The following is a 26969-nucleotide window of genomic DNA, read 5'->3' as shown; positions in this document are numbered from 1 at the left end:
ACACAAGCTCCTGGAACCACAGCAGGACCGTGCGGTGTAGCCGACCCAGAGGCTGTGATGAGGGGTGGGTCTTGAGGGACAGAAGCTTCCAGACTGTCACTAAGCTCTGACGGCGAGTCGCTGCGTGGGGGGGACTCACGCTGGCCAGTCCTCTCGGCTGCAGAACAGCGGTTGGCTGGGGAGGATCTGCGGCCTTTCCAGCGGGGCGTCGCTGAGCTCCTTGCAGCCTGGCACCCTGTGCGGGAGCAGGCAGGAATGAGGCTACGTCCACAGAGCAGGATATCCGAAGACCCCGGCCTGTTCACGGCCCCTGGCCCCATGACGTGGCTTCTGGGAAGGTGTCCTGAGACCGTCAGATGCGGTGCCAGGGGCTGGTGAATTAAGCTTTACGGTCAAGGAGGAAACTCGGGCAGGGTCCTATAGGAGGCAACTTCAGGACTTATCACAGTCACAAAATGGGTGCTGCTCAGCCCCCAAAAATAATCACGCAGAAGAATACGTATTTAGCCATGGAAAGAGGTTCAGGGGGGAGAAGGCAATTTTTAAAGTACCGTCTGCACTCCATTTTTTATACTTTAAAAATAGACATCCCTGCATTATGCACAGAAACGCAGCTGGGAGGATGTGGAGCGGGGTCATAGCTGGGAGGGTGATCACGGGCTCCCCGGTCAGTTCTCCTCGTACTTCTGTTTTCTGAATTTTCCACCTGGAGCCTACAGCACTATTGCGAAAGATAATAAACTTGTTTTTAATTTAAGAAAAAATCAGTTCTCAATGACAATACTTCTCAGTAGAGGAGACATGAGATGGATTGTGATTTAATTGGGGCAAGAGACACAAGCGCAGAGGGGAAAGCGAGGGGTCAGCGGAAGCTGTGGACAGAGAGGAGCCTGGAGGGGCTTCCTGGAGGCAGGGCCTGGGGTTCTAACTCGCTCGGATTGGCCCACGGGCAGGCACACACGGGCAGAGGCTCCCGGCCCCCATGGCGCCAAGGAAAGCAGCTCCGGGGAGGAGCCGGGAGGCCAGCCGGGGACAGATGGAGAAGGGCTGTATGCCACAAAGACACATTCCTGTTGGCAGCTTTACGAAATTTCTGTGAATTAAAAACGTTTCCATAAAAGAAACAAAGTCAGCAGCCGGTGAATTAACTAACAAATGAGACTAGCTTGTATTTTTCTGTTTCTGATTTTGGAGCCAATTCACAGTCTCTGACAGAAGAAATTTCAATAGAGAGTGTAAACCAGAGTCAAGTGCAGGGTATGAACCCCGATTCCAAAGCATATGCCTCCAAACTAGCCAAAGAACTGAAGAGCCACACGGAGATGCCACCAGGCCTCAGTTGGTAGATCTTTGCGGTGCATCAGGGTGTCAAAACCCTGCCGCGGACGCAATGCCCTGGTTACAACGGCGCTTTCACCGCCGAATCGCGGGGAACCCTCGGCCGCTGCTGTGGGTCCGCCGGGACCCCTTTCACATGCCTCGTGCAGAGACAACAAACGAGCTGTTTGGTTAAAAAGGACAGACATGACCTGTGAGCACAGAAATTGGGAAACGCGGCATTTTTCAGAAGCTCTGTTGTGCACCAGGAAGCTCGGCGCGGTTCACGCCGAGCTTGTACCCGGAGGCTGGCCTCGGCCGCGTGCGGAAGAGCACGCAGCTCCCTGGCTGACTGTGCGCTGCCCGGTGAAGGCGCCGGCCTGCTGGTTCCGATTGCTTCCCACCGTGTCCGTTCGGAAGTGCTTCCTACCTTGGGCGCCAGACGAGATGCTGACTTCCAGGCAGCAGCATAAAGCTGGGATAAAACCGCAGGGTCGCCAGGACGTACCTGCGGGCCTAGACCACAGGCCGGGTAAGGATGACCGAGAGGAGAAAGGGGCCGAGGGGGGCCTGCGGCTTGAGGGGCAGTGGGGACGGTGCGGCCGCGGCTCAGGGGCCGCGGAGCCAGGGAGCCACGTTCCCGCCACTGAGGCAGGTGCACCTGCCACGTCGCCCCGCCCCACCCCCGGGGCTGGAGGCGCCTCCCGCCCTGGTGTAGCGAGAACTCCCTGAGCTCAGCCGCCGTCAGCCCTCAGCCAGCATGACATTCATTAAAAGTTTGACCTTAGATGCTTTGTCCGCAGAGGGAGAAAATAGGAAAACAAGAGCTGTTTCAGAGAATAAAATGCATCCTAATTTTCTTTCAATCCTGTCCATTGTCTGCTCTGACCTCCTTAAACACATGAAAAGCCTTCCTCTGACATGTGCTCTGTGCAAACCGAAGGTGAGGTGACAAGCTGCTCTCCTGCTCAGTCCACAGCTACCTCGCTCCCCATGAGAAAGAAGGCGAATAGAACTCAGAAGCATTGCTTCCTCACTCCATGTCTTTTCAATCAAATTCTTTAGGAGCCACAGACAAATTCCTCTTCTTCCCCATCTTGTGGCCGTAACTAATAGCTGGGCTTGTGAAATCTTCATGTTTCTGCAGATTTAAAGCAGTTGGCACGGGAAGACGTGCGTGTGGGCTGGACATGGGTCCGAGATGTCCCAGGACAACTGGCCTGGGGGGACAGGAGCATCGCTTGTGAGGTCGTGGCCATAACTCTTTGCCCGGTGCCCCTCGGTGACAGCGGGGGATGGCGGCACAGCCACTGAGCTGCCTCCCGGCTCACCTCTGCCTTCGTGCGTGCGTGGGTCTGTCCACTGAGACACGGCTCCTCGCGGGCCCCGTCCGCCTCACCACCCTCCCATGCGTGTGCGTCGGGACTGCGTGTCCCGGGCTCTGGAGCTCACGCTTTGCCGGGGGCAGCCCTCCGCCCCCCACTGGAGCTGCCCTCACCGTGTGCGGCCCTGGCGCGATGGGGAGGCTCTGGGAGGGAAGGTCTCGCAGGGGGAGCTGAGGAGGAGGATGGACCCACGCACAACATGGGGGAGCCCCACGGCTGGGGGCCCCACTGCCACGGACAAGGCACTGTGAAGCCGCCCAGAGGGAACCAGACCGTGGGACACCGTTCCCCCCAAAACTGGTTCCTCAACAAACAACACACATGCACCAAATTCAAGGAAAGAGAGAAAAGAGAGGAGGAACCAGTCGATGGGCTTTTAAGAGCCGGATTAACCCATTTCCATGCAGGTCCCTTATCTGGATCCAGATCCACACAAACTGTTAAAAATAAATTACGAGCAACCAGGAAAGTTGAATGTTGACCAAATCTGGGAAACCACTTCAGGATTATGATTATTCTTAATGTCTGAGGAAGGTTTTGCAGTGATGTTTCCAAGGAAAGAGCCCTTGACGTCCAGGGTGGGTCTTTTAGAGGTAAACCCCGAAGTGCTTACTTGGACGCTGGATTTCCGCCCACATAAGCCACGTGGGAGGTGGGTGAGGTGTGGAGGGGACCAGACCGCCAGGAGCTGAGCCTTCCTGAAAGGGGTGCTGAGTGTGTGCAGTCTTTCTAGTACGTGCTTGCCTTTACAGGGGTTCAGATCCTCCATAACTAAAACAAATTAAGACCAGCGGTTGGAGGACAGACACAAGCATGTGTGGTCACAGGGAGAATGGACAGGAGAAGCTCCGGGACACCAAGCAGCATGGGGGACATGTGACAGAAGCTGCATCCTGGAAAGGGGCAGGTTCTGCAGGCAGCCCCCCAGGGGCCAAAATACCACAGGGGTAGCTTCCTCGAGAAGCGTCCAGGCACAAGCAGAGAAGAGCAAGAGTTTGCTTCTCCAAGCAGGACCTGGGCGCACCCTGAATCTATTTGTCATGTTCCTTTAGATGGGGACCGGTAAACATTTTATATTTCTGTAGAATTAGGGCTTGCTGACTACAAGCAACGTTTACATCTCTCCCATTGCCATAAAGAGAATATTTCACCCAGCTACCCATTTTTCCCTTGGAGTAACTCTGCTGTGAAAGCAATTTGGGTAGCGTTTCCCTTCCAGACAGAACCGCTGGCTTCTGGACAATGTACAAGGATGACCCCTGGAGCTTGGCGACCGCCCGCCTCCTGGAAAGGGTCACAGCTGTCGGTGCCGGGAATCGACCGCCTGACAACTCGGCGAGCATTGAGAAGCATCACTCACGCTTGGGCACCTACGAGGGACTGTGAAGTGGAGCACAAATTCTATAGATATCGAAGAAAAGCTTCACGCTTGTCAGCTTTGCTAACAGCTCTGGGAGCTCCTAGAAGTCCTAGCAGAGGCGTCCGCGAACGAGGCGGGAGCTTCCCCGGCATGCTCAGCTGTGGCGTGGAGGGCAGGCAGAGGCGTGGGGTCACAGGAAGTCACCCCGCAGTATGCCGCGCCCGCCATCTGCCCGCCTCCATTAGTTCCTGCCCTTGGTGGAGTCGGTGAACCCCACCCGGTGGGGACAGGTGCGTGCCGCTCCCTAGCCACGCTCTGCGGTCTCTTAAAGCCTTCGAGCCGCTCCTCTTGGGTCTGGCCAGAGAGCTCCTGCAGCCTATGGGCCACCTCCAAGCAAGGGCTCTCCACCTGGTGGCTGTAGCTACATCCTCCGGCCTTGGAGGCACGCGGGAACGGCCCGCCGTGCTTAGGGCTGTGGACTAAAGGGGACCGGGGGTGCTCAGAGGCCCTCCCGGAGCAGGCCAGCCCACTGCCCACGACACTTGGCTGCCAAGACCCCTTACCTGCAGGTAGTGGCATGGCCTCAGGGACGGCTTGACCTCCTGGTGGACCAGGGGCTTATCTAAGTTCAGGGAGCTCTTGCGGTAGGCCTCCTTCGCCTGGCTCACGGTCAGCGTGGACCAGGAGCTCCGTTTCATGTACTTGGTGTCGGGCGTCATGGTCAAGCCCTCACAGGCTGAGCACTTGACGTCACTGTTACTCTTGGACGTCTTCAGGGACAGATCCCCGAAGGGGCCTGGGAGCACCTCGGGGTAGCAGTGGGAGACGTGGTCCATGTGGTGCCTGTTGGCCACACTGGACGTGCGGCAGGTGCTGTCGCTGTCCAGGTTGTCGTCGGAGCTCCACCAGCTGCTCGCGCCCGACCTGTGCTTGCCCTCAGGCTTCCGCTCCTTGCTTTTACTCCGTTTGCCGTGCTTGGGGGGGTGGCCGTGGTGGTGGTCCTCCAGCCGGCTGTCGCCCTTGGTGCCGTTGACGCTGCCCTTGGAAGCGCCCTCCAGGGAGTGGGACTTGGTGAAGAGCTTCTGGACAGAGTGCACGAGGTGCCGGATCCTCCCTGGGCTCTCGTTGCGCTGCTCTGAGGCCGTGGAGGTTCTCTGGTACTGCAGCGTGTGGAAACCGTCCCGATGCAGAGGAAGCTGCTTCTCAAACTGGTCCAGAAGGTTGGCGGGGATGCGGTTGGCCCTGGTGCTGGTGTGGGACGCGGCACAGTCATCTCTCGTGTCGTAGTGGGAGCTGTAGTGCATCCTGGGGAAGGTGCTGCTGGACATGTGCTCGCCCAGCACCATGGGCATCATCATGCACTCGGAGTGGACGGAGCTCCCGGGGGAGCAGCGGCGGTGGTCCATGGGGCAGCTCTCCACGGGGCTGAGCAGGTAGGACTGCCTCGCCTCCTGCCCATGGTGCAGGTGCTCGTGCTCGCAGTCTTCGGGGGCCGCCAAGCCACACGTGTGGCCTGAACACAGCTGCGCCTGAGTCCGGCCCCCGGGTAGCCCCTTCATGTTCCTAGGAGCGGGGGAGTATCTTCCTTCGTTGAAGTGCTGTGTCGGGGACCATGAGTACTGCTGGTCTGTTGAGAGAGCACAGAAAGCCATTTAAGACGAGGTGGGGCTACCAACCAAACCCTTACTTATGTGTGAGACACCCACACGGGAATTATTTTAGCCGGTGATCAGGGGTCATTTTGGGGCATTTGAGTGGGTACTTGTTTTTTTTTATATACCACATTGACTGCTCCGAAGTATGAGCCTATTAAGAAGCATAGACTCTGATATTCCCAAATGTTGTTCTACAAGTACAAACACAGATTGTGGAGTCAATTCGATTCATTGGGTCTCAGGACAGCAAGACTTTGTGGTATTCAACAAATACACAGTTTGCAGGGAAAATGAGTTACATTTCAATCAGATTGGAGTAGCGCAGCTCCAGTTAAGAAGTTTACAAAGTAACATCTCCTGTTTACTTAGTAACATTCCTCCGGATGCCAATGTGCTACACGGCAACATATTAATCCTGAAGGAGTCCAAAGCCGCTGCTCACCTCCCAGCAAGAGAGGAGGTGGCTTTCTCGAGGCCATCTGGCTGTCAAGACGAGGACTAAACCAGGACATCCTGGCCTTTCATTACAGATACTTGCTTTTGAACAGTAAGATTTTATCCAGTACAGAACAAATGGTTTGGTTCTGTGAGACGCAATATTGTGCACAGATACATCGTTAGGGGAAACCCTCTCGGAGGGCGCTGGGTTCTTGCTAGGGAGGCGGCTGAGTGCAGTGTGAGATGCTGACACCCAGACACGGGCTTGTTGGGGTTCAGGCCCCAGTTCTGCCACCACGTGGTGTGCGACTCCAAGGGTCGGGCAGGCGGGCCCGCTGCGCTCGCTGGGCTCTGTATGTGACGGGGAGGCAGGACACTGGCTCAGCACCAGGCAGGGCTCCCGGACGACCACACTCGCAAGCGTTCTTCCTTGTCTTTGCCATTATTATGGTAATTATCACCCTTTCAAACTGCCTTGGGTCAGCATCTGCAAAGTTCTGGGTTTATTAAACCCAAGTGATTGGACTCCAGGATTCCTTACAGAAACCCCTGGCTTCACCCCCGTTTCCTGCTGACTCGCGTTTTCTGTTTCAGACCCAATTCAGAGCTTGCTTCCAAAGGTCGCCAAGCGGATGCAGGGAATAGAGACTCTGTTACACTATATGACATACATCTATGCATATCTTGTATATAATATGCATATTATACATACGGGAAATAAAGACTCTATTATAGTAATATGCATATATTATGCATGTATATATATTATGCATATGTGGTACATAATATGCATATAACCTATGCAGGGAATTCAAACTCTATTATAATATATAATGTGCATAGATAATATGTATATGTAATGAATCTATCCATATGCAATAAATGTGTATAATGTATACATGACATATGTAAGAAACACACTCTATGACAGTATATAATATGCATAAATAGTATGTATATATAATGCATATATTCATATATGATATACACAAATAGCATATAATATGCATATTATTTACACAGGAAATACAGACTCTGGTCTATAATGTGCCTATACAGTGTATATGATGTATCTATCCATATATGTATATAATGTGTATGTAATACATGCAGGAAATGCAGACTCTATTGCAGTACATGATGTCCACGTATAGTATGTATATATAATGTGTATATCCATATGATGTGCACATATACTATACAATACGCATATAATACATGTAGGAAACACAGATGCGGAAGCCGACTCCCACAGGAAACAAGTGGGAGAACCATGAGAATGAGCACCCAGGAAAGAGCCTATCGGGTGGGCCCAGCTAGCATCTGAGGGCTCCAGCCTCTTCCCCAGGCTGGAACTGCACAGACAGCACTCTGTTCCTGGAAAATGGAGACCAGCTAGCTCCCCAGATGGACCGGGGCTGCGTCCCACTCCACAGCCCACACCACCTTCCCACAAGGACCACTGAGGCTGCTGAGTCTTGACACTGGACCCCGGGGTGTCCTGGAAGGGCTTGGCAGGTGCCGGGAAGCATGGAGGCAGAGCTACTGGTGTTCCCAATGGCTCTGCCCTCCCAGGCCCTGCACATGCTCCCACCTTCTCTGTCCCCCCTCCTTCACCCCAGGCCCCTGCCCTGGCTGAGACCCTGAGTCCTCGCCCCGGCAGGAACTACATTCCTTCCCCGCGCCCCCACACACCCCAGCCAGTTCCTCCCTGCTCAAAGGCTCACCAGCTTACCACGGAGTCCTCATTCCTCAGCCCGCATCCAAGGCTGCCCCTGGGATGGCTAGCTCAGTGATGACTGTGTACCAGCTCAGAGCACATGCTAGACACCATGTGCTGACCCGGTGAGCAGGCCAGGCCCTGACCCCAGCCCCTACTGCACACATCCTAGTTCCCGGTGAAGCGAGCTGCTTTAACCAAATGGAACAACCCCTGTTTCTAAGAATTGCTCTGTGGGCTCCTTCCCAGGCAGCATTTATTCTGCAGGACCCCACTCCAAGGCAATCCAGCCTCAGTTCAGACAACGCCAGGAGAGAGAGCGTCCACTGGGCACTGTCCCGGAGGCTGGGGTCCAGGCAGGCTGTGAGTCGGACTCACAAGGCCCCTGTGCACCCCTTCCTCAGCAAGGAAGCTGTCTGCTGCCCCTTGCTCCCGCACTGGCCTCTCCCCCCCTCAGTTCAGGCCAGTTAACCAGCCCCACCCACCTGCCCTCCATCCCCCTCACCTGAGAGCTGTCACCTGCCCTGTGGAGTCAGGGACACTTGGAGCTCAGAGGGCCACCCACCCTGGACCCCATAGCTGACTCCAAATGCACACCTAGGGCGATCGTGGGAAACAGGAAAGAAACCCAGGAGACACCAGGCTTCTCCCAGATTATTTCTAACCAGCTCTCGTGGCGATCGACATAAGGAAACATCATCTCCTGCCAAACACCTGCCAAATGACTGGTCCAAGACATGGGTTCAAAAGGTCTCCCTTGCAGGCTCCGGACTGCCACCTGTCCAGGCCAGCTCACACACTGACATAGCTTAGAAGGTATGGGAACAATCTCACTGATCCCTGAGGTGTTAGGGGCAGGACTTGTCCCCCCAGGAGCAAAGGACAGCGGCACAGACTGTGGACTCCGAGCACGGGTGGGGCTGTCACCTTCTAAGGGCAGCACAGAGACCACTCCTGCATGTCCTCACAATGAACAGCCTCCACCGCAGGGACCCTTATCTCCAAAGACAGCCTAACTTCACTAGTGTGTGGGGCTCCCCCGTGAGAGCTCCCTGGTGCCTTCCTTCCTCCACAGCCAAATTATAACTAGAGTACTTTAATATATTAGGAGGGGATATTTTAGATTATATTATATTTTAATATAATTAAAAGCAAGTTTTCAAAGGAAATTCAATATCCAGCTGATAAATAGCAAAACTATGTGCTGTAATCTAGACTTTACAGCAGCATAAAGTTGTCACCCTATTATCTTTTGCTTTATTTTTCCATTAACATGTAATTTAATACAATTCTAATCTTATCCATATTAAAAAGCGAGACCATTATTGCTCCACTCACGTATCCTATTTCTGCCTAATGTTTAGCCTAGAAGCTACATTATGAATGTGGTTACATAAAAGAACAGTACAAAAGATAAAAGTTTAGCTGAAATGAATTAAATTTGATTATGCAACGCTTCGGGAGCACATTCTCCTTTCTACCCTACAGGACCGATCGCCCTGATGTATGCGTGCATTGCCTCTGAAAAATAGTACCACTAATAACAACAAACATGAAAATAAGCCCTGTAAATCACGGCAATTCTAAAACGTGTCATAGGGACCTGGACTGTAGGAGGTTTTTGTTAAGTCTACATAACATAGAATAAATACTTAGGGGCTGGCAGTTTCTCTCTGTGGAAGTGGGTGACAGACACCAAATGTGGAAGGCACCGAACATCCCTGATTTCCAGCTACTCAGGACACCATATTTTGTTTTGAAGCAAGAAAAAAACAGCAATAATACTCATTATCCATTAACTGTCTCCCCGAATTCAAGCTAGAATGCAAAGGTACATTTTACTGTTGGATTTCACAGACTGTTGGCATTCTTATTCTAAAAAGTATATTTTGAGCATAGGGATAAGAACTTAAAAAATACACGAACGTGTCTGGAGCGGTCTGTGCATGTGGGCGCTGTGCTTCAGGAGGCAGCGCTTGCCCGCTTGCCGCGGAGGAAGCCCGGGCTGAAGGGCAGGCGGGGGAAGGTCCCTGAGGTGGCCCACGCACACCTGCCCGGACACACGCATGCACATGGCCTCAGAGCTGCAGAGAGCCAAGCATGCAGCCCCCTTGCTGCCAACACCAGCTGCTGCAGGCTGGGGCCGGGGTGTGTGGGGCCCTTGTGCCCTTCCTCACTAAACTACGCTGGTGGCTCCACACTAGGCCCTCGCCTGAGCCCACCAGGCGGGGCACACACCATGGCAAGGGACCCAGGCCCCAGTTTTTGAGAAAGTGTGGAAGTGCACGTGCACCCTAGCCCTGGAGGAAGAGACAGCGTGGGCGTAGGTGCCGTGCTCCCCTCCCCCACGGCGGGCACCCTGAGATCCCGCCCCACTGAGGACACCAGCTATGTCTCCCTTGCCTGAGGCTCACCTAACCCAGGTGAGCCCCCCCGTCTGCACTTCCTTTTTTTAATTTTTTATTTATTTTTTGAATATCCTTGTTTTTTAAAATTTATTTAAAATCAATTAATTCACATAGAGTGTATTATTAGTTTCAGAGGTAGAGGTCAGTGACTCACCAGTTGCATATTAACACCCAGTGCTCATCACATCATGTGCCCTCCTTTGTGCCCATCACCTGGCTCACCCATCCCCCTCCCTCCCCTCCAGCAAACCTCAGTTTGTCTCTTATGGTTTGCCTCCCTCTCAGTTTTCATCTTATTTTACTTTGCACTTTCATCTGAGTTTATCTGCCCACTGGGACAGACCCTTCACTGTCTCTGTCATTGCTCTTGCGGTCCACCTTCAAAGGAAAATCCTCTCTAAAGGTGGAAGCTAAAAGTAAAAAGAAACCACACAAGACAACACCGAACCACACAGACTTTAAAAGTGGACTGTGGAAATGCTTGCTGGACAAAGATACATCCTGCTATAATGTATTTTTCTCACACTGGTTAAACTTACGAACAGTTCTTCTGTCCCTGTGCAGAATTGTGAGGTGTCCCCGCTTTGTCCCAGGAGTTGCCTTGGTTCCCTTTCTATGGCTGCCTTCATCCTTCACACACCCACCCACCCACCGACCCGTCCTTCCTGCTACCCCTGGGTGGCACCTGCCTCAGCCTCCTTCTCTTAGAAGCTGTCATGCCCATCATCCCATCTCCATCCTGTTGGGACCTCACAACACATGCACAGTCTGCAGAACGTGATAAGAAATAGCCATGTGACCCTACTCCTGCATTTACTGTGTGAAGGTGTGAAAGATGGGTCCCACCATATGTCAAGAAGGCCCATCAACAAAAAGTTTCCTCAAAAATTTAACATGAGATTAGAAGATGTGTATGCTAACTGCCACAAAACATGGTGGGAGGAGTTGGTGATGCTCTGGACAAATGGATGGGTGTCTCTAATTCATGGGCCGAAGACGTAACATGGTTAAGGTGGAAACACTCTCCAAATTGATCTACAGACTCCATACAACCCCTATCAAATCACAGCTGGCTTCTTTGTAGAAATTAAAAGCTGATCCTAAAATGTACACAGATAAAAAACAACAACAACTAAGTGTGTAGCTAGAGGTGAAAGGAGATGGTAAAGCTGACAGCAGAGATAAATGACAGGATGAAAGGAATCAGTGCAACCAAAAGTTGGTTCTTTGAAAAGATCAGTAAAATTGACCACCACTGATGACATAAATAAAAAGGATTATGATACTATGACAACTGTAGACAACCTAGGAAATGAACGAATTCATGGAAACCCTGAAGTTATTTCCAGAAGAAACAGAAAATCTGATCAGACCAATAACAATAAGGAGAGTGAATCAGGAATCAAAAACCTCCCAACAAAGAAAAGCCCAGGGCCAGATGGCTTCACTGGTGGGTTCTGCCAAACACTTAAAGAAAATGAATGCCAATCCTTCTCAAACTCTTCCAAAAAGTTGAAGAGGTGGGAACACTTCCTAGCTCATTTATATGAGGCCAGCATAAGCTGATATGGAAACCAGATAAAGAAATCATGAGAAAAGAAAATTACACACCAATATCCTTTATAAATATGGATGCAAAAATCCTCAACAGAATACTAGCAAACCTAGTATTTCACTTCCAGCAACATGTGAGAAGAGTTATACACCATGACAAAGTTGGGATTTATCCTGGGAATGCAAAGGTGGTTCAACACATAAAAATTAATATATTACAACAGATTAATAGGACAAAGGGCAAAAGCATGTGACCAATTCAGTTGATGCAGAAAAGGCATTTGACAAAATTGAACAGCCTTTTATGATAAGAACACTCAGAAAACTAGGAATACAAGGGAATTTCTTCAACATAATAAAGGTATTTATTAAAAAAAGAAAAAAAACCCGCTCTCTTCATACACAGTGGTGAAAGACTGAAAGCTTTCCTCCTAAGAACAGCACAAAGACAAGGTTGCTTGATTTTGCTGCTATTATTCAACACTGAACTGGAAGTTCTAACCAGAGCAATTAGATAAGAAAAAGAAATAAGACATCGTTATAAGAAAAGAAGTATCTATCTCTATTTGCAGATGACACAATCCAAATAGAAAAAAATCCCAGATAATCCACAAGAAAGCTCTTTGAGCTAATAAACGAATTCAGTAAATTCACAGGTTACAAGATCAAAACAAAAATCAGTTGTGTTTCTATATCCCAGGAATGCACAATCAAAAAATGAATCAGGAAAGCAATTCCATTCACAATAATATCTAAAAGAAAAAAATAGGTAGGACTACATTTAACAGAGGGGGAAAGATGGCAGAGGAGTAGGGGACCCTATTTCAACTGGTCCCTGGAATTGAGCTGGATATCTACCAGACCACTCTGAGCACCCATGAAACCAGCCTGAGATGTAAGATCTGGATCTCTACAAACAGAATATCGCAGGCAGTTGTTTTCGAGGTACGAAGTGGGGAGCCGTGATTCCATGGGCAGATATCAGAGGATAAACGGCAGTGGGAGGGTGCCTGGCCTGTGGGGATCCTACATCACCGGTAGCGACAGCCTCGCGTGCTGCGGACGAGGCAACGACTCGCAGACCGGGTAGCGGCAGGGAAAGGACTTTAGGGCAGCCCCCGGGGTGGAAACCCGGAGGGGTGGGGTCACGTGTGTGATCTGGGGGCGGCTGGCAGTTTTAGAAGCACAAAGGGCAGAGACGTGCTCCAACCTAGAGTCAGGACTGGGAGCACTGCGGAGGAGCGCACAACCCAGGACTCTGCAGTTTATAGCAGCATGGACAGAAACGGAGACCGTGTGGCCTGGAGAGCTCACTGAAGAACAGACTGCGGTCTGTCTGCTCTGAGGCAGAGGGTTGGAAACAGTCTCTTCTGCTCTGACTCGCGGAAGAGATGCGGAAAGCCGCCAGAGAAAGCCGCCAGAGAACAAAAGCCCCAAAGACTGATTCCCTTTGAGCCCATCCCCCGCCACAGGGGTGCAGGGCAATATCGCCCAAACAGGGTTGACTGGGTAACAGCACGGCAGGCCCCTTCTGCAGAAGACAGGCTGGGAAAACAAGATGCCAGCAACCCTAAGGTCCCAAGAAAACAGGTGCATCTTGCTTGGGTTCTGGTCAATAATTTGGACTCCATACACTCCCTCAAACACCCATCAACAGAATGACTAGGAGGAGGAACCCCCAAAATAGAAAAGACTCAGAGATTATGACTTATGCTGCAGATTTACAAATGGATGCAGATATAACCAAGATGTCAGAGATGGAATTCAGGCTAGCAATTGTGAAGACAATGGCTAGAATGGAGAAATCAATTCATGGCAACATAGAGTCTCTAAGGGCAGAAATAAAAGGGGAATTGGCAGAACTTAAAAATGCTATCAATGAGATCCAATCCAATCTAGATAATCTAACAGCTAGGGTAACTGAGGCAGAAGAGCGAATAAGCGACCTGGAAGACAATATAATAGATAAAAAGGGAAAAGAGAAGGCCAGGGAAAAACAACTCAGAATCCATGAACATAGAATCAGAGAAAGAAGTGACACCATGAAGCGTTCCAATGTCAGAATAATTGGAATCCTGGAGGGAGTGGAGAGAGAGAGAGGACTAGAAGATATATTTGAGCAAATCGTAGCTGAGAACTTCCCTAATCTGGGGAATGAAACAAACATTTGAGTCCTAGAGGCAGAGAGGACCCCTCCTAAGATCAAGGAAAACAGGCCAACACCCTGGCATGTAATAGTAAAACTTGCAAATCTTAGAACCAAGGAAACCCTCTTAAGGGCAGTTAGGGGGAAGACATTCCTTATGTACAGAGGGAGGAACATCAGAATAACATCAGACCTGTCCACAGAGACCTGGCAAGCCAGAAGGGCCTGGCAAGACATATTCAGGGTACTAAATGAGAAGAACATGCAGCCAAGAATACTTTATCTGGCAAGGCTTTCATTTAGAATGGATGGAGAGATGCAGAGCTTCCATGACTGGCAGAAGTTGAAAGAATATGTGACCACTAGGCCGGCTCTGCAAGAAATATTAAGGGGGGTTCTATAAAAGGAGAAAGACCCCAAGAGTGATATACAACAGAAATTTACAGGGACAATCTATAAAAACAATGTCTTCACAAGCAACATGATGACAATTAATTCATATCTTTCAATAATCACTCTCAACGTGAATGACCTAAATGCTCCCATTAAATGGCACAGGGTTGCAGATTGGATAAAAAGACAGGACCCATCCATATGCTGTCTACAAGAGACTCATTTTGAACCTAAAGATACATCCAGACTGAAAGTGAAGGGATGGAGATCCATCTTCCATGCCAGCGGACTTCAAAAGAAAGCTGGGGTAGCAATTCTTATATCAGACAAATTAGATTTTAAACTAATGTCTGCAATAAGAGACACAGAAGGACACTCTATCATTCTTAAAGGGTCTATCCAACAAGAAGATCTAACAATTGTAAATATCTATGCCCCCAACATGGGAGCAGCCATCTACATAGCCAACTGTTAACCAAAATAAAGAGTCATATTGATAACAATATGTTAATTGTAGGAGACCTCAATACTCCACTCTCAGCAATGGACAGATCATCTAAGCAGAAAATCAACAAGGAAACAAGAGCTTTGAATGATACATTGGACCAGATGGACCTCAGAGATATATACAGAACATTCCACCCTAAAACAACAGAATTCTTCTCGAGCACACATGGAACTTTCTCCAGAATAGACCACATACTGGATCACAAATCGGGTCTCAACCGATACCAAAAGATTGAGATTATTCCCTGCATATTCTCAGACCACAATGCTCTAAAACTGGAACTCAATCACAAGAAAAAATTTGGTAGAAATTCAAACACTTGGAAGCTAAAGACCACTCTGCTCAAGAATGTTTGGGTCAACCAGGAAATCAAAGAAGAACTTAAACAATTCATGGAAATCAATGAGAATGAAAACACATCGGTCCAAAACCTATGGGATACTGCAAAGGTGGTCCTAAGGGGGAAATACATAGCCATCCAAGCCTCACTCAAAAAAATAGAAAAATCCCGAATTCACCAACTAACTCTACACCTTAAAGAACTAGAGAAAAAGCAACAAACGATGCCTAAGCCACGCATTAGAAGAGAAAAAATTAAAATTAGAGCAGAAATCAATGAATTAGAAACCAGAAACACAGTAGATCAGATCAACGAAACTAGAAGTTGGTTCTTTGAAAGAATTAATAACATCGATAAACCACTGGCCAGACTTATCCAAAAGAAAAGAGAGAGGACCCAAATTAATAAAATTATGAATGAAAGGGGAGAGATCAGGACTAACACCAAGGAAATAGAAACAATTATTAGAAATTATTATCAACAACGATATGCCAATAAACTGAGCAGTCTGGATGAAATGGAGGCCTTCCTGGAAACCTATAAGCTGCCAAGACTGAAACAGGAAGAAATTGACAACCTGAATAGGCCAATAACCAGTAATGAGATTGAAGCAGTGATCAAAAACCTCCCAAAAAAAACAAGAGTCCAGGACCTGATGGATTCCTTGGGGAATTCTACCAAACATTCAAAGAAGAAATAATACCTATTCTACTGAAGCTGTTTCAAAAAATAGAAACAGAAGGAAACTTCCAAACTCATTCTATGAGGCCAGCATTACCTTAATCCCCAAACCAGGCAAAGACCCCATCAAAAAGGAGAATTTCAGACTGATTTCCCTGATGAATATGGATTCCAAAATCCTTAACAAAATCCTAGCTAATAGGATCCAACAATACATTAAAAGGATCATCCACCACGACCAAGTGGGATTTATCCCTGGGATGCAAGGGTGGTTCAACATTCGCAAATCAATCAATGTGATAGAACACATTAATAAGAGGAGGGAGAAGAACCATATGGTCCTCTCAATTGATGCAGAAAAAGCATTTGACAAAATACAGCATCCTTTCCTGATTAAAACTCTCCAGAGTATAGGGATAGAGGGAACATTCCTCAAGTTCATAAAATCCATCTATGAAATACCCACAGTGACTATCATCCTCAATGGGGAAAAGCTGAGAGCCTTTCCCTTAAGATCAGGAACATGTCAAGGATGCCCACTCTCACCACTGTTGTTCAACATAGTACTAGAAGTCCTAGCAACAGCAATCAGACAACAAAAAGAAATAAAAGGTATTCAAATTGGCAAAGAAGAAGTCAAGCTCTCTTTTCACAGATGACATAGTACTTTATGTGGAAAACCCAAAAGACTCCACCCCCAAATTACTAGAACTCATCCAGCAATTCAGTAATGTGGCAGGATACAAAATCAATGCACAGAAATCAGTTGCTTTCTTATACACTAACAATGCAACTGTAGAAAGAGAAATTAGAGAAATGATTCCATTTACAATAGCACCAAAAACCGTAAGATACCTCAGAATAAACCTAACCAAAGAGGTAAAGGATCTATACTCTAGGAACTACAAAACACTCATGAAAGAAATTGAAGAAGACACAAAAAGATGGAAAAACATTCCATGCTCATGGATCGGAAGAATAAACATTGTTAAAATGTCTATGCTACCCAGAGCAATCTATACCTTCAATGCCATCCTGATCCAAATTCCAATGACATTTTTCAAAGTGCTGGAACAAACAATCCTAAAATTTGTATGGAATCAGAAAAGACCCTGAATCACCAAGCAAATGTTGAAAAAGAAAAACAAAGCTGGGGGCATCACGTTGCCTGATTTCAAGCTATATTACAAAGCTGTGATCACCAAGACATCATGGTACTGGCACAAAAACAGACATATAGACCAATGGAACAGAATAGAGAGCCCAGATATGGACCCTCAACTCTATGGTCAAATAATCTTTGACAAAGCAGCAAAAAATATGCAATGGAAAAAAGACAGTCTTTTCAATAAATGGTGCTGGGAAAATTGGACAGCCACATGCAGAAGAATGAAACTCGACCATTCTCTAACACCATTCACAAAGATAAACTCAAAGTGGATGAAAGACCTCAATGTGAGACAGGAATCCATCCAAATCCTAGAGGAGAACATAGGCAGTAACCTCTTTGACATCGGCCACAGCAACTTCTTTCAAGACACATCTCCAAAAGCTAGTGAAACAAAAGCAAAAATGAACTTTTGGGACTTCATCAAGATAAAAGTCTTCTGCACAGCAAAGGAAACAGTCAACAAAACAAAGAGGCAACCCACAGAATGGGAGAAGATATTTGCAAATGACACTACAGATAAAGGGCTGGTATCCAAGATCTATAAAGAACTCCTCAAACTCTACACCCAAAAAACAAATACTCAAGTCAAAAAATGGGCAGAAGATTTGAAAAGACACTTCTCTGAAGAAGACATACAAATGGCTAACAGACACATGAAAAAGTGTTCATCATCATTAGCCATCAGGGAAATCCAAATCAAAACCACAATGAGATACCACCTTACACCAGTTAGAATGGCAAAAATGGACAGGGAAAGAAACAACAAATGTTGGAGAGGTTGTGGAGAAAGGGAAACCCTCTTACACTCTTGGTGGGAATGCAAGTTGGTACAACCACTTTGGAAAACAGTGTGGAGGTTCCTCAAAAATTTAAAAATAGAGCTACCCTATGACCCAGCAATTGCACTCCTGGGTATTTACCCCAAAGACACAGATGTAGTGAAAAGAAGGGCCATATGCACCCCAATGTTCATAGCAGCAATGTCCGCAACAGCCAAACTGTGGAAAGAGCCGAGATGCCCTCAACAGATGAATGGATAACGAAGATGTGGTCCATATATACAATGGAATATTACTCAGCCATCAGAAAGGATGAATACCCCACTTTTACATCAACATGGATGGGACTGGAGGAGATTATGCTAAGTGAAATAAGTCAAGCAGAGAAAGTCAATTATCATATGGTTTCACTTATTTGTGGAACATAAGGAATAGCATGGAGGACATTAGGAGAAGGAAGGGAAAAAATTGGGGGGAATTGGAGGGAGAGATGAACCATGAGAGACTATGGACTCTGAGAAACAAACAGGGTTTTAGAGGGGAGGAGGGAGGGGGGGTTGGTTAGCCCGGTAATGGGTATTAAGGAGGGCACGTACTGCATGGAGCACTGGGTGTTATATGAAAACAATGGATTGTGGATCACCACATCAAAAACCAATGATGTATTGTATGGTGACTAACATAACATAATAAAATTAAAAAAAAAAAGGACTACATTTAATAAAGGAGGTGAAGATTCGTATCCTGAAAACTAGAAAACACTGTGAAAGAAATTGACGACTTAAATAAATGAAAAGACATCCCATGTTCATGGATAGATGACTTATTATTTTTATGGCTTCAGTATTACCCAAAGTTACCTACATATTCAACATGATATTGGCAAAATTTCAGCCAGCTTTTTTACAGAAGTGGAAAAACCAGTCCTCAAATTGATATGGGAATGCAATGAGTCCCAAATAGCCAAAACAATTTGCAAAAGAAGAACAAAGGTGGAGGACTCAAAAGTCCTTCCCAAAACTTACGATAAAGCTATAGTAATGAAAACAGTGTGGCACCATCATAGGGATATGCATATAGGCCCATGGATAGAGTTGAAGGTCCAGACGTAAACCCACACATCTATGGCTGGTTCATTTCTGATGATACCAACACCGTTAACAGCATAGCCTCTTTTATTTATTTTTATTTTTATTTTTTCCATGCAGAATGTGCCCTCTTTAATATCCATCACCAGGCTAACCCATCCTCCCACCCCCCTCCCCTCTAGAACCCTCAGTTTGTTTTTCAGAGTCCATCGTCTCTCATGGTTCGTCTCCCCCTCCGATTTCCCCCCCTTCATTCTTCCCCTCCTGCTACCTTCTTTTTTTTTTTTTCTTAACATATAATGTATTATTTGTTTCAGAGGTACAGGTCTGTGATTCAACAGTCTTACACAATTCACAGTGCTCACCATAGCACATACCCTCCCCAATGTCTATCACCCAGCCACCCCATCCCTCCCACACCCCCACTCCCGCAACCCTCAGTTTGTTTCCTGAGATTAAGAATTCCTCATATCAGTGTGGTCATATGATACATGTCTTTCTCTGATTTATTTCGCTCAGCATAACACCCTCCAGTTCCATCCACGTTGTTGCAAATGGCAAGATCTCATTCCTTTTGATGAGCATAGCCTCTTTTATAAATGGTGCTGGGATAACCAGATATCCATGTGCAAAAGAACAAAGTAGTTTATACTTATACTTACATGCAAAAATGAACTCAACGTATGCAAAGAGCCCAAAGTAAGAGATACAAGTATAAAACTCTTGGAAGACAACACGCACATATTTCTTTGATAATGTGAATTAGAAATGCCTTTTAGATATGCCATCAAAAGTACAGGAAAAAAAAAAGATAGACAAAATGGATTTCCTAAAAATAAAAACTTTTGTGCTTTTAAGCATACTACCAAGGAAGTAAAAAAGCAACCCACAGAATAGGGGAAATTTCTTGCAAATATGTCTGATGAGGGGATTATATCTAGAGTATATAAAGAACACTAACACCCCAATTATAAAAAGAGGCAAGTAACCAAAATAAAAATGGCCAAGGAGCTGAACAGATATTTCCCCAAAGAAGATACACAAATGGCCAATAAGTTTGTGAAAAGATGCTCGACATCATCAGCCATCAGGGAAATGCAGTCAAAACCACCGTGAGATACCCCTTCTATGCACTCGGGTATCTGCACCAGAGGCGGATGGTGACAAGTGCCAATGAGCACACAGCGAAGTCAACCTCAAACACAGCTGGGCAGGATGTGAAATGGTGCAGCTGCTTCGGAAAACAGTCTGGCAGCTCCTCACAAGAGTGAACAGTTACCATGTGACCCAGGGATTCAACTCCTAGGCACCCCCAAGAGGCACGGAAGCCTATGTCCACCCGAAAACTGGATGTGCATGTTCTTAGCACCATTATTAATGGTGGCCCTGAAGTGCGAGCACCCAGATGTCTACAACTGATGAGTGGATACCCAACAGGGGGTCATATGCATTCAATGGAATGTATTACGAGACAACAAAATCCAAGTACCAGACGTGGCACACATGGATGGACTTCAAAACACCGAGGAGTGGAGAAGCCAGTCCCACAGGACCCCAGCCTTGGGGATAGACGGCAGGTTGTTGGCGGCCAGGGGCTGGGACAGGGGCACGGGAGTCACTGCCAAGGGTATGAGTAATGCGACAATGGCTGCATGTGTCTGTGAATGCGCAGAAAACCACTGAGTTGTACATGGACATGGGTGAACTGTTCAGTGTGGGCATTACGCCCCACAGAGCTCGTACGGATGAATAAATACCTATGACAGAAGGAGACATAAACAAACACACACGGTTGAATATATTCAAACTTCACTTTAAAAAATGTTCCTCGTGTGTTTCAGAAAGCAAAGGACCTGTGCAGTAAAATTTAGGGAAGCAGTAACCTTGTTGGTTTGCTTCTTCACGTCTGCTCTCTACGGCTCCACGTACGTGGTTAAAGCTGTCGTCGGGCTCAGAGGCAAAGTCAGGGCTCAACGCAAATGTCCTGAGGCCATTCACACGTGGCCCCCTTTGTCCCTCGTCCTTCCCTTCATTCTTGGGTAAAGTTCCTGGACCAGATTTCTATTTCATCAGTATATTCCACGAGGTTTTGTTACTCACTGTTCCACATTCTCACAATAGGAGTCAGGGTCTAAGTCAGTCAATTTTCGGCAACCCGATGATATTAGCTCAGTTGTCAGCAGATGGTGACAGCCATGTAAGCCCCTGCCTGGGGGCCCTGGGGAAAGAGCAGGATGGGCCTGGCTGCGCTGGGTGGGTGGGAGCGCAGCGCACAGCTGTGAGCCGTTCTCAGTGATGTGATCCCACATCTGCCCCAGACAGCTCCGTGCTCCTCGCACAGGGAGGCTCTATCTTTATCCACCGCAGATGCAACGGTCTTGAGCCCCAGGCTTCACAGCGGATCCCCGGGGAAGAAGCAGTGCCGGGGCAGACTCCTGGGCTTGGTCCCAGACGTGGTGAGGCTTTATCTCAGGATGGGGGTCACGGATCTGTGAGCATCTCGGTGGCCCTCCGGTCCGTGCTCTTCCTCCATTTATCGTGCAGGGCACTGTGCTGTCCTGCCGGCCTCTCGGTCCCTCTGAGTCGCCCTCTGTCCCTGGCACAGTCCCTCTGACTACACTGATTTGTCCTTCTTAGTGTCCGGCAACCCGATGAATATGTAAGTGAGTTAACCTGACAAACTGGGGCGAGCAGTTGGGTTACTGGGGGCTGTCCATGGACCTCCCGGGCATCTGGCACCACTCAATCCTCTACCAAATCTGAGGCTGGGGTTGCTCAGAAGACCTGGCTCATGGTTTCAAGCTCTTGGAGACCCTCTGAAGTAAAGGTTCTGTAGAAACCTCTCGCTGCCTCCAAACTGTGAAGCCCCAAGCCTCATTAAGTTCACTCCTCTCCGTGTGGCGCTTCCTGTCCCTTCTCTGTGCTTTCTTCTTTAGATGTTCCTTTAAACAGTTCTGCTGTTAGAACACCGTGGCCCCCGAGGACGAAACCCTCCATGTGCTTGTGGCTTCACGCCACATTCAAAGGACGACCCGTGTTATCCGCCCACGGTTCCAACATCGCTGTATTTCTCACTTCCGAGAGCACAGCGGGCAGCCAGGCAGGAGGTGTGTGGTCGCGGCATGTGGCCACCCACCTGGCCCAGCTCTGCCACCTCGGACGCTAATGTGCCGGTGTGCGGTCACCCGAGCAGCCCGGGGAGGGCGTCCCAGGCTGCTCTTCCCACCGCCGGCAGCGCGACCTGTCGGATCACCACGGGCCACCTCCGGCCCCATTCCGCTTTCTCCCCTGAGGTCCCAGACTCTCAGAGGAGGGGCTCAGGGGACATGCCTGGTTAGCGTGTCTGGTGCTGGAGGGCCTGTCTTCCTGCCGCCGGCCTCGCTCTTGCACCGATCGCCAAGTTCTGCCAGTCAACAGCCAGAACGCAGCACCTGTGAGGAGGTGGGTGCGGTGGCCGCCCGGGAGCGTCACGGCGGAGACCACGAAGACAGGCGAACAGACCCCATCAGGTCGGCGCTGACAGGTGCTGGGACTCACAGACGTGTGGGGCTTTGCCCTCGAGAGGGCTCCTTGGGGAGGCGTCCTTGGGGCAGGACCGACGGTGTGGGCGTGGAGGAGAGGGCTCGGCTGGGCAGTCCCGGGCACAGGTTAGGGGCAGGCGGCCAGTGCGGGCTCCCCCAGGCTGTGCAGGCCATGCAGGCCATGCGGGGAGGCAGCCGGGGTCTGGTCACGGGCCACCGCACAGGCGGTGGTAGGACACTGGCAGGTGCCTCTGCTTCTGAGGTCGGGAGGCCTCGGGCAGAGAAGCCGCAGGAGAGCCGCTGGGTGACGGGGTCGGTCTACTGTGAGGGCAGACGGGGCATTTTGGGGCAAAGGCAGGAAATCAGGAGGATTCGTGGTGCTGGGGGCTTCCACCATGTCTCACCGAGGGGGTGGTGACAAGTAGTTGCTGTGCACTGAGTCCCCCAGCTTCACAGGTGGCCACTGTGTGCGCTCTGTGAGGTTTGCTGGGGCTCCCTGCATGAAGGCATTCCTGCTCCTGTCCATGTGATCATCGTGCCCAAGGCCACAGAACCGCACTGCCGTCCCTCATGTCCCCACTTCACAGTGTCTCCTTCTCCTGCAAGCCCTTACCTGGACGCCTTGAACACGTGTCCACGGGGGCGCAACAGTCAGAAGCCCGCCCCCAGCCCCCAACAGCCCAGCCCCTTCCTATCTTACTGGCCAAGGGCCCTAGGGAACGTGCATTGTTGCAAATTCCTAAGGGTCCCTTTGGGCACATAGGCTGCTTGTTGCTAAAAGAAACAGAAAATGAGGGTCCGGTCATACCCAGGGGTCTGTTAAGAGGTGAGCCCTCCCTAGCAGGAGACTGCACACCCAGGTCGGCTGTCCCGCTTGAACACGGAGGCGGCCTCCACTCCCCCGAAGTGTGGTCCTTTCCAAAGTTCAGGTGGCCCTCTTTCCGTGCCCAAGAGGAATACGTCCCAGGCCTCCTCTCAGAGGACAGAGGCCCGAGTTATGACGGCAAAAGCCCATCCCTAAAAGAGTGGCTCCCAGCGCTCAGAACAAACAGAGGAGAAGTGGAACCGTGAGCCCCTGTGGACTCCAGGAAGAGGACGGGCGACCACCCCGCCTCCCCAGCTCAGGATGCACACCTGCGCCACGCGAGGCCCGCCAGTGTGCGTCTTCTCTGGCGTGTTTTATCTTATCACAGAACCGGGCCGCCGAGCCTCATGGAAATCAGCCCAGGGATCTAAAAGGAATTTAATATGCTTTTCGTCCCTCTTCACTCAATTCTGGTCGGGTTTCCGGGACTTCTGTATTTGTGGAGAGGGAAATGAGTCTTGCTGAGGCTTGATGAGGGGGCTGGGCTGCAGGCCATGGGAGCGCCAGTCGCAGGAAGCCGGGTGGGGCGCACTGCAGAGGTTTCAGCTAGTTAAGACGCATATTTGGGGTGGATTTTGAAGAGGATAAAGGGAAGAGAGAATTGAGCGTGAAGAGCAGGCAGAGAAGCAGGAAAGGAGGAAGGGACGAGGGAGAGAGAGGAGCAGGGCAGTGAATCCGCAGACAATAAGGATGCACCGCCACTCTCCGGAACCGTGCTGGGCAACTGTCCCCGGCCAGGGGTCCCACGTCTGCACATCGACAGGGGCAGGGTGCATGCCTCTGAGCGGCCACTGCTGAAGTCATGGGCCTAAGTCCCAGCCAAGGCCAACCCCTCTCTTCCCTCAATCCCCCTGGTTTCTCTCTACCAGCTGCTTGGCCTCTTGAGACCCCGTCTTTCTTGAAGATGCCCTGCCATGCCCTCGCCCCATCCCCCACCCTGCCGAATGTTCCTGAACTCTCCCACGAAAATTCAGTCGTGTCTTCTCTGAACAGGAAAGAACGTGTTAGCTGTGTCCTTCCGGTGACATTTATCTCACTCACCCACCCCCTCCATCCTTACACCCTAAAGCCATGCATTCCACATCTACGGTGCACAGGCTTGGTGGCAGGTGTCGGAGACAGAAAGTGAAGTGTTCTGAAGAAGCAAGGTCTGAAACGCATGGTCTCGTAGGAGAAAACAAGCAAGGAAGCCAATCACTGCAGCCAAGGGCTTTCTGGGCACGAAGAGCAGTGTGCACTGCAGGGAGAGTCCAGGGCGGGAGGGACAGGGGCGGGCCAGGAGGCCCGTCAAGCCTGCCCACCACCTCCCATGTGAATCCGTCACCTCTCAGTCCACTCCCCGGGACCCTCCCTGCAGTCCGTGATGGAGGCTACCACTCTCCCTGGGAGCACATTCCGCTCCTTTGCAAGCAGTAGCCGCACGGACGCTGATGCTCCTGTCTCCCTGGACTCCTCATGCACCCGTCCACTAAACGGCCCCTGAAACAGCTCTCAGCATCTTCTCCCCCCAACCAGAGAGGGTGTGATAACAAGTCCACGTGGGCACAGAAGCACAGACCTGGCCGAAGGGAACCAAGTGGCCAATTTGGAAACTGAATTGTCTGAAAGGAAGACTAAATCCATTCAAATCGCAATTGCAACTAATATTCAGGATTTTGTTAACTCTTATAATTTGTTCCACAGTGTAGCTCGCATACTGTTGATCGCACACAACACACAACAAACAGAAGCCTAGGGGTTTAACTTGGTTCTCCGACCAGCAGTTCCAATAGCATGGTCAATAATTTGTAAGATATACAAGTAGCTTTTTTTTTTTTTTTTTACTCCCACTGATTCCACACAGAATATCAAAGTTCTAATTTAAAAGGAGAGCTGCACCTAGACGCCTTTGATGGTGAATGTGATCCAGACTCAGCTATTCTATTTCGTTGTTCTTTTCCAGAATTTCATTATATTTTCGATGAAGCATTTACAGTGAGCACATTTGCAACTTAATTGCACTTAATTACCAAATGACTTCTTATTTATGGGCCAAATAAACAGCTTTTAAACAGATCTTGAGTCTCTCACAAACAACGGCTTCCAAAGCACAGAAGAAAATCACTTATCAGTTGTAAACCTAATCCCATTACTCATGAGATCAAAGTTATTTCTGGCACTTCCTGGTCCCACGATATTTGCCTTGAGAAATACATGTTTAGCTTCAGAAAAGCAGTTATCATTTTTTCCCAAATATCTTCTTCCTAAATTTCCTTTGATGCAAATCAGAGAGGCTCCTTGATTTAAATCAATCAATCTTTCTCTCTTACCTTCTCCATAGGTTTTGATGATTATCTCACAGTTTCCTTTTTTTTTTCTTTTTTTTTATTCTTATGTTAATCCCCATACATTACATCATTAGTTTTAGATGAAGTGTTCCATGATTCATTGTTTGTGCATAACACCCAGTGCTCCATGCAGAATGTGCCCTCCTCAATACCCACCACCAGGCTAACCCATCCTCCCACCCCCTCCCCTCTAGAACCCTGTTTGTTTTTCAGAGTCCATCGTCTCTCATGGTTCGTCTACCCCTCTGATTTTCCCCCCCTTCATTCTTCCCCTACCGCTACCTTCTTCTTCTTTTATTTTCTTAACATATATTGCATTATTTGTTTCAGAGGTACAGATCTGAGATTCAACAGTCTTGCACAATTCACAGCGCTTACCAGAGCACATACCCTCCCCAGTGTCTATCACCCAGTCACCCCATCCCTCCCACCCCACCCCCCACTCCAGCAACACTCAGTTTGTTTCCTGCAATTAAGAATTCTTCATATCAGTGAGATCATATGATACATGCCTTTCTCTGTTTGACTTATTTCACTCAACATAATACCCTCCAGTTCCATCCACATCGTTGCAAATGGCAAGATCTCATTCCTTTTGATGGCTGCATAATATTCCATTGTATATATATACCACTTCTTCTTTATCCATTCATCTGTCGATGGACATCTTGGCTCTTTCCACAGTTTGGCTATTGTGGACATTGCTGCTATAAACATCGGGGTGCACGTACCCCTTCAGATCCCTACTTTTGTATCTTTGGGGTAAATACCCAGTAGTGCAATTGCTGGATCATATGGTAGCTCTCTTTTCAACTTTTTGAGGAACCTCCATACTGTTTTCCAGAGTGGCTGCACCAGCTTGCATTCCCACCAACAGTGCAGGAGGGTTCCCTTTTCTCTGCATCCCCGCCAACATCTGTCATTTCCTGACTTGTTAATTATAGCCCTTCTGACTAGTGTGAGGTGGTATCTCATTGTGGTTTTGATTTGTATTTCCCTGATGCTGAGTGATGTTGAGCACTTTTTCATGTGTCTGTTGGCCATTTGGATGTCTTCTTTGGAAAAATGTCTGTTCATGTCTTCTGCCCATTTCTTGATTGGGTTCTTTGTTCTTTGGGTGTTGAGTTTGATGAGTTCTTTATAGATTTTGGATACTAGCCCTTTATCTGATATGTCATTTGCAAATATCTTCTCCCATTCTGTCAGTTGTCTTTTGGTTTTGTTGACTGTTTCTTTGCTTTGCAAAAGCTTTTTATCTTGATGAAGCCCCAATAGTTCATTTTTGCCCTTGCTTCCCTTGCCTTCGGTGATGT

General features: G+C 48.8%; 1 protein-coding gene across 1 annotated transcript in view; it reads right to left on the bottom strand.

The window, feature by feature from the left end:
• The window catches only part of DLGAP2 (DLG associated protein 2), a 184001-nt gene that overhangs the window by 108718 nt on the left and 48314 nt on the right, over positions 1-26969 (bottom strand). The window contains exon 3 of the mRNA XM_021694152.1: positions 4626-5689. Within this exon, the coding sequence (XP_021549827.1) occupies positions 4626-5689 (1064 nt within the window). The remainder of the gene's footprint in view (positions 1-4625; positions 5690-26969) is intronic.

This window comes from Neomonachus schauinslandi, chromosome 2, assembly GCF_002201575.2.
Source record: "Neomonachus schauinslandi chromosome 2, ASM220157v2, whole genome shotgun sequence".
Lineage (NCBI taxonomy): Eukaryota > Metazoa > Chordata > Mammalia > Carnivora > Phocidae > Neomonachus > Neomonachus schauinslandi.
The sequence above is the reverse complement of the archived record's forward strand: the minus strand, read 5'-3'. Positions and strand labels throughout refer to the sequence as shown.